The sequence below is a fragment of the Arvicola amphibius genome, chromosome X (assembly GCF_903992535.2).
Source record: "Arvicola amphibius chromosome X, mArvAmp1.2, whole genome shotgun sequence".
NCBI lineage: Eukaryota > Metazoa > Chordata > Mammalia > Rodentia > Cricetidae > Arvicola > Arvicola amphibius.
Window position 1 is genome coordinate 100433546 of NC_052065.1, and position 12299 is coordinate 100445844.

A 12299-nucleotide genomic window follows, 5' to 3' on the forward strand; every position below is an offset into this window, starting at 1 on the left:
GCATGAGACCCTTACGAGCTCCTGATAGCAGGGGCTTGGATTTGCTGGTGGGCTTGCAGCTGAAAAATCCCGAAAGCTAGGGCGTGGCCATTAGTCAAGGAGAGCCCTAAATAAGCTGCCCTGGAACACAATAAAAGGGACATTCTTGATTCAAGGGAGCATTCTGGGCCTTTTTATATTAAGGAGAACCCATGTCTCTCTGTCTGTCTGCTTCTCTCTCCCTCTCCCTCTCCCTCTCCCTATCTGTGTGTGTGTGTATGTTTGTGTGTTTGTGTGTGCACACACGCACCTGTGCGTGTTTTTGTGCATGTGCATGTGTATTTCAATCATTTCAACTAGCTCTTGTAGACAAGCTGGCCTCAAACTCACAGAGATTTGCCTAACTTTGCCTCCTAAGTACTGGGGTTAAAGGCGTGCGCCACCACCACCGGGATCACACCAGCACTTTTTTAGTGTTTACACCCTTATTTCCAATCCCTTCCTTTTCTTTCATTGATTTTCGAGACAGGGTTTCTCTGTGTAACAGTTCTGGCTGTCCTGGAACTCTCGGTAGACCAGGCTGGCCTCAAACTCACTGAGATCCACAGGCCTCTGACTCCCAAGTGCTGGGATTAAAAGTGTGCTGCATCACCGTCCGGCCTCCTCTTTCTTGATATAAAGTCATTCTATGTAGTTCTGGCTTGCCTGGAACTTCATTTGTAGACCCAGCTCATCCCAAACTTGTACAGATCCTCTTACTTCTGCCTCCCGAATATGAATGTGCACTATTGTGTGCTGCCTTTTATTGTCTCCATCCTTATTTATTTTTTCAGAATTTTAATCGAGTTGCCACAGTAGTGAAATGAACTCTGTACTATCAACACCATTGCCTACATGGTACTTATTTTTTTATTTCTTTGATAGTCATCTATACCACCAACCTAACAATTTTTTTTATTATTCTGTTGCTTTTCATTGAGTGAACTGCTGAGCTACCACATTATGCTACAGAATATTTTTTTTGGTTGACTCATGAATCTTTGTCTTAATGCTAAGAATTGTGGTTTGAAGAAGGGGAAGTTCTTCAGCTCCTCTCTAAGAAAAGAACAAAGCTTTGCTTCACAGTGGGAAATTAACAGATTTACTTGCGCCTTTGACCCACACTTTTTTTTTTATAACTTAAACTGGATTCAATGCATGCAACACTGAATGTGTTTCGCAAGTGTGTGCAATTGACGCTTCATCTCTAGAGGCAGTATTGTAGCATTGCACAAACAAGCCAATTTCCTTTTTAACACTCACCGCCTGTGGAGAACGCCGTAGGTAACGGACAGGTAAAAAGGAGTTAAATGTGCTTATTCTTGTGCTGCCTTGAAAACTGTGAATCAATGAAACTCTTTTAATTGATAGATTTTCCAAGAGGTAAAGAGCAGTGATATTGCGAAAACCTTCCGCAAAGCCATTAACAGGAAAGAAGGAATTTGTGCTCTGGGAGGAACTTCAGAGTTGTCCAGTGAAGGAACACAGCATTCTTACTCAGGTAATAATGGAATAATGGGTGTGCTTAGGTCAATAGAGTGCACTTAGCAGGTACATTCTATGTTGCTCCCCAAAGCTTGTTTCTCTAATTAAATAGTCTAAGTAGTCTTGATGGCATAATTGGTCTTGGGTCAGATATTTGCCAGAAAGTCATGATAGAAAATTGTATCTTGTAAGACACATAGTGAAATCTATATAATGATAGTCCTTATTATCACGGAGTTAGGCAGTAACATTAATATTTTTCAATATTTTGTAACTTCCCTAAGGGTTGTTTAGCCTGTTCTTTTGTTCTCACTAATTTTGTAATTGATTCCTAATAGCCACTGTGTTGCTTCCAAGTGTCCTAAGATTATGGCCACATATTTGTGGTATTTGATAGCAGAACTATACAGTAATCATAGGTTTGTAGGCCAAATGATTAACAGAGAGTTAATTAACAGTATGAACTGATTTATTGTTACTTAATGTAATTTTAGAGGAAGAAAAATATGCTTTTGTGAACTGGATAAACAAAGCTTTGGAAAACGATCCTGATTGCAGACATGTTATACCCATGAACCCAAATACGGATGACCTGTTCAAAGCAGTTGGTGATGGAATTGTGCTCTGGTAAGATGCGAGTTTTGTCTCCAGATTTCCAAAGATAACCTCCACAGAATGAATGTATTTGGTTATGTATGCTTGGCTGTTTGATGTCTGGAAAGGAGAGTGGACAATTACCCAGGTTTTGTTTTTTCATTCAATATCTAAAGCTGTCTGTAAAAGTAAAAATCAGCCATAATGTGGAGACATTTTTATAAGATAGAACTCTCAGCCTCCTATTTCTCCTCATCACTGAGCAAACAGGACATTGAAACTTTGTCAAACTTAAGTATGCCAGTTTCTGTTTATTCTGAAATACCTTGGCTTCCAAAGGGAAAAAAAGAGGCTAGCTTTCAGTTCTCATTCTTCAGTGCCCTAATTCTGAAAAAAAAATGCTTTTGTCCCTGTGGCTGCCCCAGAGCCAGCAGTATCTTGGCAAAAATGATGTAAGATTATCAACATTGTCCATTACTGCTCCTGGTCTCAGAGACAGTTTTCCACAGTGGTCTAAACTATGCTCCATAATAAATTTTGGGTTTCTTTTTCTTTTTCTTTTCTTTTCTTTCAAGACAGGGTTTCTTTGTATAGCCTTGGCCATCCTGGAACTAGCTCTATAGATCAGACTGGCCACACAGAGATATGCCTGCCTCTGCCCCCTACCTCTGCTGGAATTAAAGGCATGCATGACCATGGCCTGGCCAAATACTGGGTTTCTGTGCAAGCTCCCCCACCTCAGTAACCCTGTGGCTGGAGTGTAGACAGTCAAACCCTTTACATTTCAGTTGCCACTGTGAGCTTCATAGCATCATATACAATTTGAGCATCCCTAATGCAAAAACCCAAATCTGAAACTTTTGTGTGATTTTTATGTTTTATTAGCATATGCTAATTATACATGATATTGGGTTTCATTATGAACTTTTCATATACATATAGTATATATGCAATCCATTTTGATCATATTCCTAAATATTGTCCTTTCCTATCCTATCCCCCTCCCACTCCTACTGATTCCCTTCTGCTTCTCATCTCACCCCCTTCTACTTTCTTATTTTTTTAGTGACCCAGTGAGTTTCATCAGGCTTACTTACAGGAGCAAGGGTTAAAGGTTAGTTACAGGAATATCGGAAACTTTTCAAGTTCTGATAATGATGCCACAGTGGAATACTCCACAGCTGACCTCAGGTGACAAATGATAGTCAAAGCACAGGTACTCCCAAAATACTGCATAAAATTGCCTTCAGTGGCACAGTATATGCCTAATATGTTCATGGCCTTGGTTTCCAAACTTGGCACTACATTGGGCGTGGTAGAATATGCCTGTAATCCCAGCACTCAGGAGGTGGGGATAGAGAGATGTCTGTGAGTTTGAGGCTAGCCTGGTAGACTACATAGTGAGTTCCAGGAGAGCCAGGGAAATATAGAAAGATCCTGTCTCAAAAGAAAAAAAAATAAAAGAAGAAAGAAAGAAGAGAAACAACAAAACAACAATAGCACAACAAAAATTTATATTCAAAAAGCAAAATTTATATTCAAGTTGTATCTGTATGTGTGTATATGCATATGTGTACATGATATATGAATAAAATGTTTATTCGAACTAAGATACCCCAGTATGTCAGTATGCATTTTGGACACATGTAGTTTCTTGTGGTGAACATGGTGGAAGTCATCTATTACATTTTGTATTATTTTTATTATGTATGTGTCTACATGGGTTTATGTGTACCAAAAGTGTAAAGATGCCTGTGGAGGCCAAAAGAGGGCATAGGATCCCCTGAATCTGCACTTACAGGCAGTTGTGAGCTGTTCAGTGTGGGTGCTAGGAAGCAAACCTGGGAGCTCTGCAAGAGTAGTAAGTGATCTTAACTATCTCTTCAGTTCCAAATCTACTGTATTTTTAAGCCTGAATGAGGGGTATTTTATAATAAACTTTAACAATGATGAAGATTTACAAACTGTTGTTGTTTGAGACAGGATCTCCTGTGTCTCAAGCTAGCCTCCAACTTGCTACACAGTCTACACATGACCTTGAACTCCTGATTCTTCTGCCTCCATCCTCCAGTGCTGGGAATCAAAGCTTTTCCATATCCCAATTATGTGGTTCTGGAGGATCAAACCCATGGCCTCACGTATGCTAGTTAAGCACTCTAAAAAGTAAACTACTTCTCCTAACTTTAGAGACTCTAAAAGTAGATCAACTTTTGTTTGTTTGTTTCAGCAAAATGATCAACCTTTCAGTTCCTGATACAATTGATGAGAGAGCAATCAACAAGAAGAAACTTACGCCCTTCATCATTCAGGTCTGCTATATTCCCTGTGTCCTCCTCCATGATACCATGGTTTGAAATAGAGGACATGGCTTCTGTGTTCTATCTGCTCTACTTTAATCCTCAAGAGCAGCTCTGAGTAGGGAATGATCCTGGATATTTGATACAACAAGCTGGGACTCAGAAAGGCTTGGAGAACTTGCTGAAGTTCACAGAGGCACAGATCCTCATTGAACTTAAAGCCCTATGTTCCTTTTATTATTACCTATTGTGTTAAGATATTGCCAAAATAAACAAAATGACATAAGCTATTAACTTAGCTCATATGCTGAAGGGATGGAGCATTTTTCGTTTCCCAGTGAGTGAGTAGTAGTAGATTAGTATACCAACGTTCCTTGGGTCAGGACTGTCCCTTGAGATGTGTAGGTTGTATGCCATGTACTGCTGGACTCACATTAAGGCAATTTAGAAACGTGACACTAGTCACATGGATACATTTACTTTGGTTACTTGACTTTTTACGTTAAAATCAGCAGAATTCAAGGAGACCAAAAAAAAGTCCACTTCCTGTAGAATTCTACAAAAATAATAGGAACAAGGCAGAGATTTGCTGCTTTGCTTTTTGATGCAGAATTCTGTTTGCTGTGAATGTTGGGTGGATGGATCTAATACCTTGTGTTGATTTCTTAGTGTTATTTTCAGTGAAGGCAAAAGTAGACTGGGTGGGGCAAGAAAGGTCAAGAAGTGTATAATTTGGCTGTCTTGCAGGAAAACTTGAACTTGGCACTGAACTCTGCTTCTGCCATTGGGTGTCACGTTGTGAACATTGGTGCCGAAGATTTGCGGGCGGGGAAACCTCATCTGGTTTTGGGACTGCTCTGGCAGATTATTAAGATTGGCTTGTTCGCTGACATTGAATTAGGCAGGAATGAAGGTAATGGAACCCAGTTGTTATTTTAAAAGATATTTATGAGTGATTTTTCCCCTCTTTCTCTTGCATTTAGCTGAAATGAGCAGATGTTAACTAGAGAAAACACAGAGCTATTCAGGAAAACAACCCGTACACCTCTGTTCTTCAGCGGTTGCGAACATATGCATGACAGTTCACATTTGATTTTACTATAAAGATGCAACAATGCAGAGATTGACACTGGTGTCTACCTCAGTCTCTATCCACCTAGGGCTTTTTTCTGTGTGTGGGGGGGTCATGGGGGTGAGTACATGTGTTTATGGAGAGGAGGACATGTGATTTACAAGTGTGTATGCATGTGTGAGTGGAGGCCACAAATCAACATAGGGTGCCTTCCTAAAGCACTCTCCACTGTAGTTTTTGAGACAGTCTTTCACTGAATGGCCAGCTTACCAATTTGGTAGCAAGCCCCAGGGATCCTTCTGTCTCCACCTCCCCAACAGTGGGATTACAGATGCACACCTCTGCAACCAGCTTTCTTCAGTGTGGCAGAATCCAAGCTCTGGTCCTCATACTTGCATAGCAAGCAATCTACCAACAAGTTCTTCTCTCCAGTCCCAGCACAAGGTCTATCACTGAATCTGGAGCTCACCAGTTTGGCTAGACTGCTGGGCAGCAAGCCCCAGAGGAGCCCCTGCTTCCATTTCTACAGTTCTAAGAGTACAGACTTGAGCCGACATACTTGACTTTTTCACATAGGTGATTGAACTCAATTGAACTCGAGCCCCTATGTGTTTTTGCAGGAGCTCCTTTGCTGATTGAGCCCATCTCCTCAGCACAGACTCTGGGTGTCTCAAAGCTAGAAATCGGTTGTAGTAGAATTTACATCTCTATTACCACCGAACAAAGCGTCAGAAGACTGGGTGAAACTAAGTATGCTGCTCTGTAACACCCGTTTCTGTGTTACCCCCTCGGTACAGTTCGCGCGCCACCATACCATTTGCGAGTCGGGCAAGGGTCTGGAGATTGAAAAAACACACAAAGAGACCTGGGTCATTCGAAAGGATATCAGGCGAATGCCATTTATTTAACTTTGGGGAAATCCTTATATACCTCACTGCTGCTGTGCAAGGATCTCCACCCAGGCAGGTGAAAAATTACCATACCAACAATGGAGTCAACACTGCCCTACAGCTAATCACCAGGCAGGGCAGAGGGAGCACAGGAACAAACAGGATGATTAGTTAGCTGACCAGAAACTGTCCTCATGATGAGCCCCAGGAACAAGGGTAGACCCGGGCCGTACACTGCTCTCTGCCTGTAATCCCAGCGTTTGGGGCAGGGAGATCATGAGATTGAGGCTGACTTGAGTTTATCTCAAAGTAAAACTCAGAGAGAGAGAAAGAAGGGGGGGGGGCATGGCCACTAGCATTTCACATAATGACTGAAGGGTTTATGCCCACAAGCACTGGAAGCTTTGCTTCGAGATGGTGAGACTTTGGAGGAGCTTATGAAATTGTCTCCAGAAGAGCTTCTGCTGAGATGGGCCAACTTTCATCTGGAAAACTCAGGCTGGCAAACGATCAACAACTTCAGTGCTGACATCAAGGTAACTATGCAAAGCACCAGAATTTGGGGAGTTGTAATGACTCAGGAGGTTTTATTCCATTTTAACAAAGCAAAATTAAACAGTGTCACCATGCCTTGCTGCCTCTTGTGTTTTGAGAAAGACTCTTGCTATGTAGCATGGGCATCACTGTTGTAGACAAGGCTGGCCTCAAACTTACTGTGATTTTGTTTCTACTTCTTGAGTGCTGCCATAGAGACACATGCCACCATATCTATATGATTCTATTTTTCTTGGTTTTGTTGTTTGTTTTGTGTTTGTTGTTTGAAGCAAGGTCTTCTGTAGCCCAGGCTGGCCTCAGATCAGCTATGTAGTTGAGGATGATATGAGTTGCCATACTCAGTTTTGTCAGGGATTTGGAATTAAACCTAGGGTTTCACACATGCCAGGCAAACCCTCTAGTATCTGAGTCCAGTTTGGTTTTTTTCAGATATGATTTCACTTTGTATTCGAGGTTGGGGCTGCAGCTCACTGTGTCAGTCAGGCTGGCTTCAAATTTTGCAATTTTCCTGCACCTTCCTAAAGAATATGTACAGGCATATACCAATGTGCATAGTCAGTGGAAATCTCTTTTTTAAATGTTTTTGAAAAGCAAAAAATTATTGCATTTGTTGGTCATGTGAGGCCTTAACCTCAGTACCTGGCTCAGTGGGAGAGGGGGAGAAATGAATTTGTTTTGCTACATGTATTCCAATCCTAAAAGGTTAAATGTTATTTTACCAACCATATTTGTATCTCTTTTAAGACTTTCAGTTCTACTTTTAATTAAATACATAATTAACATGGCAGATGTTGTCTCTAGAGGTTGATATTTATTGTGATTTGTAGTGATATAATGTGTTTATTTTCTCTTTCCACACGCTTCCGGGATTTCTGCTCTTCTCTTTCATGCTTGCTTTATCTGTCAAGCTTCTTGACTTCAGTAATTCAGTGAAGGTACAGAAACATGCACTAGCTTTATTGTGTTGATGACATCAATACATGGGAAAGCTTTAACAAAATCAAATTCAAGACAGATGGACTTTCTTGGTAAAGATCTCTCAAATAAGAAGACAGAGAAGAACGCTATCTATTTACACACACACACACACACACACACACACACACACACACAAGTGATTGAAATGTCCTTGTCACCACAGGACAGTAAGATGCGGTTCCTCTCAGCACACATGATCACACTGATATCTTCAACTCTTTTGTAGGACTCCAAAGCCTATTTCCATCTGCTCAACCAAATTGCACCAAAAGGACAGAAGGAAGGTGAACCACGGATAGATATTAACATGTCAGGTTTCAATATAAGTACGGGTATTCTTTTAAATTCTACAGTCCTATACTAGTGTTGTCTGTTCCTTGTTTTCTTTGGTTTTGTTGAGACAAGGTCTTGCTATGTAGCCCTACCCAGCCTAGAACTTGCTGTGTAGAGCAGACTGGCAGACTCATAGAGGTCCACCTGCCTCTGCTTTCTGACTGCTGGGGTTAAATGCAAGTGCCACACCCAAACAATTTTGTTCAAAATTTCTATGTACCTTCATGTAGTCGTGTTGACGCTTTTAAGAATATTTTAAAGGATGTGGTACATGTGACTCACAAGAGACAAAGTATCCTGATTTATTTAGATCATTTGTGAGTTCCATAATTATGGTGGTACTGGATTTTATGAATGACATAACACTTTCAAAGCGAGTATGGAGAGATACAGACTCTTCTTTATTCACCGTGCATAGGGTTAAAGGCCAGTTTATTCATTATGGGGAACTATTTGGGGTATCCTGCCCTCTCTGGAAATACAATCACAGCCATGCTCAGAGGTGTGTCTCCTAGGTCACTCTAAGTCCTGCTGACAGTCAAGGTGAGCTGTCACACCAGCAAATTCTCCCCATTTGATTTTTCCTACTACATTCTTTTGTGTCTTCCCGGAATAGCCATCCATGATTTGCCACTGGCTCTAGAATTTGGGCTAAATTGATCTTCTTAGATCTAAATTCTTATAAAATATTGCCCATTTCTTTCAATCTGCCCCTACAAAGCTCTCTTCCGACCTCCAGGCTGCTGTCTCCTACTGCTGCAAACACCCGCTTCCTTTTTTAGTTTTTATTTACTTTGTTGTTGTTCTTGTTCTTTTTTTTTTTCAAAACAGGGTGTCTTTGTGTAACCTTGGCTGTGCTGGAACTTGCTCTGTAGACAAAGCTGAAGTTAAAGTCACAGAGACACTCCTGCCTCTGCTTTGAAGTGTTGGGATTAGAGGCATGCACCACCACTGCCCAGCCCAAACATCCCTTTTAACTCCAAGGGTGTGCTTGCTTGGTTTTTCAAATATGTTCCATTAAGTAAGAAATAAGGGCCTGGAGAGATAGCTCAGCTGTTAAGAGTGCTTGCTACTCTTGGTGAGACCATAGTGATCTTTCCAACACCTACTTCAAGTAGCTCACAACAACCTTCATCCAGGAATTCTGCATGCTCAGACATACGGGGGTGGAAGAGATTTGTTTTTTTTTTTTAAAAGGGGTTTTTATGAAACTATACATATCTAAAATTGAATCTTCAAAGAATTATGGCTGAAAAAAAATGACTAACATCTTTTTTCCCCCTCTGCATTTTGGCATGAGAAATAATCCCAGTGAAGTAAGTGCTTTATTCATTCTTTAGACATGTGTTCTGGCGCCATCTTGGGGAAATTAAAGGTACTACAAAACCTGTGCCTCCTGGTTCTACATTTACAAAATGATTATATAAAAAGTACCATGTGTTAACTGAACGATCCATTTCCCAGCCTATGATTATAGGGGCAATTTATATATATTTTTGGATGGCCTTTCAAAGATGTCTTCTTTAGCTTAAACAGGAAACAGATGACTTGAAGAGAGCTGAAAGTATGCTTCAACAAGCCGATAAATTGGGTTGCCGACAGTTTGTTACCCCTGCTGATGTTGTCAGCGGAAACCCCAAACTGAACTTAGCTTTTGTAGCTAACCTCTTTAATAAATATCCAGCACTTACTAAGCCTGAAAACCAGGACACTGACTGGACTCTACTAGAAGGTAATGTAAAAGTTCTGTGACTTTAATGTGCAGTCTGTAGCATAAGAACCCAGAGGCCTAAATGCTGCGATGCCAACCCCATGAGCTGCTTTGTCCATTTGGCTTTTGCAAGAATGCGCTAAAAGCAAATGCAGTGCTCAGTGACAACTGGAAACTGCCGGATGGAGATGGTGACAGAAAAAAAAATTGCAAATAAAATCATTAGTGTGGCTCAGTGCCAGCACTCTTGTCTAGCACAGCCAAGACTAAAAAAGAAAATAAAAATCCAGGGTACTATCATGAGACTAGTTAGTAAACAAACGTTTTGTTTTGGTTTTTACTGATATATCTTTTTTTTTTTTTTTGGTAAGTCAGGTTTAAGTTTTATTAACCCCGACATTTATTTATTTGGAGAAAAGAGTCTTCTGTTTTGTACATTTGAGTTTTTTAATCTAGTCATCTATATTGAGTCAAGCATTCCATGTGTCTCAGGCTGACCTCGAACTCACTATGTCATAAAGAATGGCCCTCAGTTTCTGATTCTCCATCTGCAGTTTTAAGAGTGTTACAATTTAAACCCAGAACTTCACGCACCCTAGGCAAGCACTCTACAAACTTAGTTACATTCCCCAGAGCCTCGGAAGTGGTTGTGAGACAGTGTCTTATCCTATAGTGGAAACTGGTCTGAAACAAACTACATAATCTAAGATTGGTCTCGAACTCCTGGCGATCCTCTTTCTTCAGCCTCATGAAGACTGAGATTATAGACATGAGTCCTGTGTCTAACTAGATCATCTTTTTAAACCCACCAGAAAGATAACAACTACATGCTGAATTTAACCTATGTTTTAGTAAATGTATTTCAGCTATCCATAGTCACAGTGGCACACTATCATGTGGTAATTATTAGATCAGAATAAAGCACACAAAATAAATGAATATATGCACTGGTCCTCTCTGTTTATATAGAAGACATTTAATGACTGAATGCATTTTTGTGGATGTTTTAATAGGAGAAACTCGTGAAGAAAGAACCTTTCGTAACTGGATGAACTCTCTTGGTGTTAATCCTCATGTAAACCATCTCTATGCATAAGCTGCCCTACTGCTATTATGAAGTTATGAACATCATGAATTGATTTAGCATAAATAATGACAGCTCTGAAAGTTTTCTGCATGTTCATTTGTAGCAACTATTCATATTGCTTTTTAATATTTCATATTAGTGATTTCAATGGTTATTTTCCTAATGCATGAAAGTCCAAATTCTTTCTTTGCATGATCATTGACTGTAAGAAATAGAATATATAAATTTCTTGATGGTACCTTAGGGAACAGGTACTTTGGGTTTCTTAAACAGTCTGGGAATAGTTGTAGCCGACTACCCATGATTCCGTAAGGCCTTTAGCTTCCTGGCTGAACTGTTCTTGCTGACATGCAATGGTGTGTAACCTAACTGGATTCTCTTTCTTCACTATTTCCCTACCTTCTGCCATTCACTGCCTACTAACCCTAGTATTAGTTTTGTTCATTGCGTTTACTGATTGCTGTGTGGCTCAGCAGGTAGAGCCTGCTTGGCAATTCTGAGAGCAAGGATTCAACCCCCAGCTCTAAATAACAAAGGCCATTTTAAACCACTCCTGCCTTGGGATTTCAGTGCCTTTACTCCTTTATTTTCTACCATGGATCTGGTCTCAAACAGATACTCCTGAATCAGACATCCATAAGAAAAACAAATTAAGAAAATACTTTAAAGATGCCTGTTTTAATCGGGCTTTTTTGTCTGTGTGATTCTGATGGTGTGACCTCATATGCTTTTGTTGATCCTAAAGGCAATGCCCTGCTCAAGACCTAGACATAATACATCTTCCTTGGATTAGTGCGTTTCTGCTGCAAAAACGCAGAAGTCAACTCAGCCTCCATCTCCACCCGCTTCACGAGTATTTCCCTAGCCCTAGTCTCCCCAGGGCCAGTTACCAGGTAAGTCTGGACTCACCCACTGAAATCATTCAAATTCCTAGCCAAACACCTTTCCTACCTACACAAATCACAACGAGGGGACTTTTCTATTACTTCCTAACCTATCCCTTCCTTATATCATCCCTCCACCCTAGTGCTTTTCAATGAGGCCACTTCTCTCTTAGAAACTATGAATTGTAAACTGTGTTTTCCAGATTCGCTATATAGGATCTGATGCCCTCTTCTGGAATGTAAGAATATATGCAGAGGGCTAGGGATAGGGCACAGAAGTTAAGAGCCCTGGCTACTCTTCCTGAGTCTAATTTCAAGCTACCAAAACATGGCTCAGAAAGATCAGTAATAAGATCTGGTGCCCTCTTCTGGTCTGCAAGCAGACATGCAGGCAG

At 40.6% G+C, this 12299-nt stretch overlaps 1 protein-coding gene across 1 annotated transcript; it reads left to right on the forward strand.

Moving 5' to 3' along the window:
- The first annotated feature begins 6763 nt into the window (after positions 1-6763).
- Positions 6764-10028, forward strand: LOC119804410 (plastin-3-like). The gene is made up of 3 exons (XM_038315833.2): positions 6764-6892; positions 8116-8211; positions 9759-10028. Exons 1-3 carry the CDS (start codon positions 6794-6796, stop codon positions 9972-9974), a joined length of 411 nt encoding a protein of 136 aa, XP_038171761.2. The 5' UTR covers positions 6764-6793; the 3' UTR covers positions 9975-10028.
- Positions 10029-12299: the final 2271 nt, after the last annotated feature.

What these genes read in the sequence shown, in the direction of transcription:
- LOC119804410 (XM_038315833.2), top strand. Translation starts at nt 6,794, where the DNA reads ATGAAATTGTCTCCAGAAGAGCTTCTGCTGAGATGGGCCAACTTTCAT. An exon ending in ACTTCAGTGCTGACATCAAG is followed by an intron (nt 6,893 to 8,115) that starts GTAACTATGCAA and finishes ACTCTTTTGTAG; the next exon opens with GACTCCAAAGCCTATTTCCA. An exon ending in TTAACATGTCAGGTTTCAAT is followed by an intron (nt 8,212 to 9,758) that starts ATAAGTACGGGT and finishes TAGCTTAAACAG; the next exon opens with GAAACAGATGACTTGAAGAG.